General features: G+C 47.9%; 1 protein-coding gene across 1 annotated transcript in view; it reads right to left on the reverse strand.

Annotated features, from left to right (window-relative positions):
- arih1 (ariadne ubiquitin-conjugating enzyme E2 binding protein homolog 1 (Drosophila)) overlaps positions 1 to 3266 on the reverse strand; it is a 30206-nt gene that overhangs the window by 17859 nt on the left and 9081 nt on the right. Inside the window, 2 exon segments of the mRNA XM_070440609.1 lie at positions 2091 to 2170; positions 2264 to 2356. Of these exon segments, the coding sequence (XP_070296710.1) occupies positions 2091 to 2170; positions 2264 to 2356 (173 nt within the window).

The raw sequence follows: 3266 nt of genomic DNA on the forward strand, positions 1-3266 counted from the left end.
CCTAGAAGCTCCAAGACAGGATTGTGTCGAGGCACAGATCTGGGGAAGGGTACCAAACAATTTCTGCAGCATTGAAGGTCCCAAGAAACACAGTGTCCCTCCATCGTTCTTAAATGGAAGAAGTTGGGAACCACCAAGACTCTTCCTAGAGCTGGACGCCCGGCCAAACTGAGCAATCGAGGAAGAGCCTTGGTCCTGGGAGTAACCAAGAACCCAATGATCACTCTGACAGAAGCTCCAAGATTCCTCTGTGGAGATGGGAGAACCTTCCAGAAGGACATCCTCTCTGTAGCACTCCACCAATCAGGCCTTTATGGTAGAGTGGCCAGACGGAAGCCACTCCTCAGTAAAAAGAGCTTGGAGTTTTGTTAAAGGCACCTAAAGGACTCTCAGACCTGAGAAATAACATTCTACCTATGTAATGTGATAGTTTTTATTTATAAATTAGCCAACATTTTCCTAAAAACCTGTTTTTTTGCTTCATCATTATGGGGTATTGTGCGTAGATCGATTTTTTTCTCCCCCTCATCAATCTTAACCAATTTTAGAATAAGGCTGTAACGTTACAAATGTGGAAAAAATTCAAGGGGTCTGAATACTTTCCCGAAGGCTCTGTAAATACTACCAATATGGTGCGTTTGCTATAATGCTGCAAGAAGTGGGTTGAGTCTGCCTCACTAACGAGGAGAAACAACATCTAGGTTGTAGGTAAATGGCTACATGAATGTTGTATGGTGTCGAGGCCTGCTGTAACCTGACCGGCAACACTTAGTCAACAGCGTACTGTAGTGAGGGCTTAGGGCTGTAGTGAGATCAGGGCGAGGCTGTATGAATCAGGCGAGGTACGGCTGTAGTAATCAGGGCGAGGCCTGTTAGTGAGATCAGGGAGAGGCTGTAGTGAGATCAGGAGAGAGGCTGTAGTGAGATCAGGCGAGGCTCGGCTGTAGTGAGATCAGGGACGGCTACGGCGTAGTAGATCAGGGAGCTACGGCTGTAGTGAGATCAGGGAGAGCTACGGCTGTAGTGAGATCGGGCGAGGCTACGGCTGTAGTGAGATCAGGACGAGGCTACGGGAGTGAGATTCAGGCGAGGCTTGTAGCTGATGATCAGGGGAGGCCGGCTGTAGTGAGATCAGGGGAGCTAGGCTGTAGGTGAGATCCAGAGGCGAGGCTACGGCTGTAGTGAGATCAGGGGCGAGGCTACTGGCTGTAGTGAGATCAGGGCGAAGGCTTACGCTGTAGTGAGATCAGGGAGAGCTACGGCTGTAGTGATGATCAGGGGAGGACTACGGCTTGTAGTGAGATCAGGTAGAGGGATCGGCTCTGTATGGAGATCAGGAGAGGGCTACGGCTGTAGTGAGATCAGGTGCGAGACTACGGCTGTAGTGAGATCAGGGAGAGGCTACGGCTGTAGTGAGATCAGGGAGAGGCTACGGCTGTAGTGAGATCAGGGCGAGGCTGTAGTGAGATCAGGGAGAGACTACGGCTGTAGTGAGATCAGGGCGAGGCTACGGCTGTAGTGAGATCAGGGCGAGGCTAGTACTGTAAATTAGCTTTAGCGCTGCCTACTGGGTCAAGACGGAAAGCTACAGATTAACAATCATGTCCTCAATACAGTCTACAGGCATTAGGTTTCCTTATTGATGTCACCTGTTAAATCCACTTCAAATCAGTGTAGATGAAGGGGGAGGAAACAGGTTAAAGAAGGATTTTTAAAGCCTCTATACAATTGAGACATGGATTGTGTGTGTGTGCAATTCAGAGGGTCAATAGGGAAGAGAAAATATTGAAGTGCCTTTGAACGGGGTTTGGTAGTAGGTTCCAGGCGGACTGGTTTGTGTCAAGAACTGCAACGCTGCTGGGTTTTTCACACTCAACAGTTTCCCGTGTGTATCAAGAACGGCCCACCACCCAAAGGACATCCAGCCAACTGGACACAACTGTGGGAAGCATTGGAGTCGACATGGGTCAGCATCCCTGTGAGATGCTTTCGACACCTTGTAGAGTCCATGTCCTGATGAATTGAGGCTGTTCTTGGGGGGGGGGGGGTTCAACTCAATATTAGGAAGGTGTTCCTAATGTTCGGTGCACTCATCAGACCATAACAATACTCACATGACTGTGTTGTCATCCACTAAGATGTCACAACTATGGGCAGGGCAGGAGATGGTCTGAAAACAGAAGAGTTCAATAGACGGTGACTAAACAGTCGGTGTAAATCAGTCCCTTTATACATAGGATAAATGTAGGATGCAAGCAACTACCTGTCCCATCCCCTCCTCGATGATTTTGGTTGTCAGGTAATCTCCCCAGCACTGCATACAGAACTTGTGTCCACACTCTAGGCCAGTGAAATACTTTTGGGGGGAAAAACAAGAAAACATTATTTTAGATTTTTAGACACCAGCACCAAACAGTCTCGGGTCTCAGGACCGGAGGGATATCTTTCCAGAACACAATGTTTTGTCATGGCGTCATCTGCATCCAATAGGGCTCTGGTCCGTAGTGCGCCGTATAGGGTTCCACAGGGGGCCCTTACAGGACCATGGAAAACATTTGGTAGCCATGGATACCACTGGACAGACGTGACAGAGCGTTTTTAAAACACACCACTTTGAAACAACATTCAAATCTCTTGGTGTGTTTTCACAATGTGTATCATCTGTTTCCTGGACGGACCGCTGTCATTTATCCTATCAGGGTGAGATCTGCGCATTGCCTAGCAACAAAACACAGTGGAATTTCATTGAATAGCCCGTCTCTTTCTCTCTAAGTATTCTTTTTTAAATCTTTATTTAACTTGGAAACTCAGTTAAGATCAAAATCTTATTTTCAATGACGGCCTACCGGGGAACAGTGGGTTAACTGCCTTGTTTCAGGGGGCAGAACGACAGATTTTTAACCTTGTCAGCTCGGGGGATTCGATCTTGCAACGTTCTGGTTACCAGTCCAACGCTCTAACCACTAGGCTACCTGCCGCCCCAGGTATGAGGGACAGTCACCTAACCGAGCCTCAGAACACAGAGATGGTGTCACTGATTCCTTACGGACTTTGTATTTTGTGAACCAGGGCTCCCTGGTAAGAGGGTCTCACAGAGACTACCCTGAAATCAGGGTTAATAAAAACAGAGAGAAAACACTAAAATAAAAACCACTGTGTGCTGGACTTACTGCTGACCCCTGACCCTGCAATACATCAACACAGACTAACGTCACATGATGTAGCTGACCCCTGACCCTGCAATACATCAACACAGACTAACGTCA

The sequence above is a fragment of the Salvelinus sp. IW2-2015 genome, unplaced genomic scaffold, assembly GCF_002910315.2.
Source record: "Salvelinus sp. IW2-2015 unplaced genomic scaffold, ASM291031v2 Un_scaffold2742, whole genome shotgun sequence".
In the NCBI taxonomy this organism is placed as follows: domain Eukaryota; kingdom Metazoa; phylum Chordata; class Actinopteri; order Salmoniformes; family Salmonidae; genus Salvelinus; species Salvelinus sp. IW2-2015.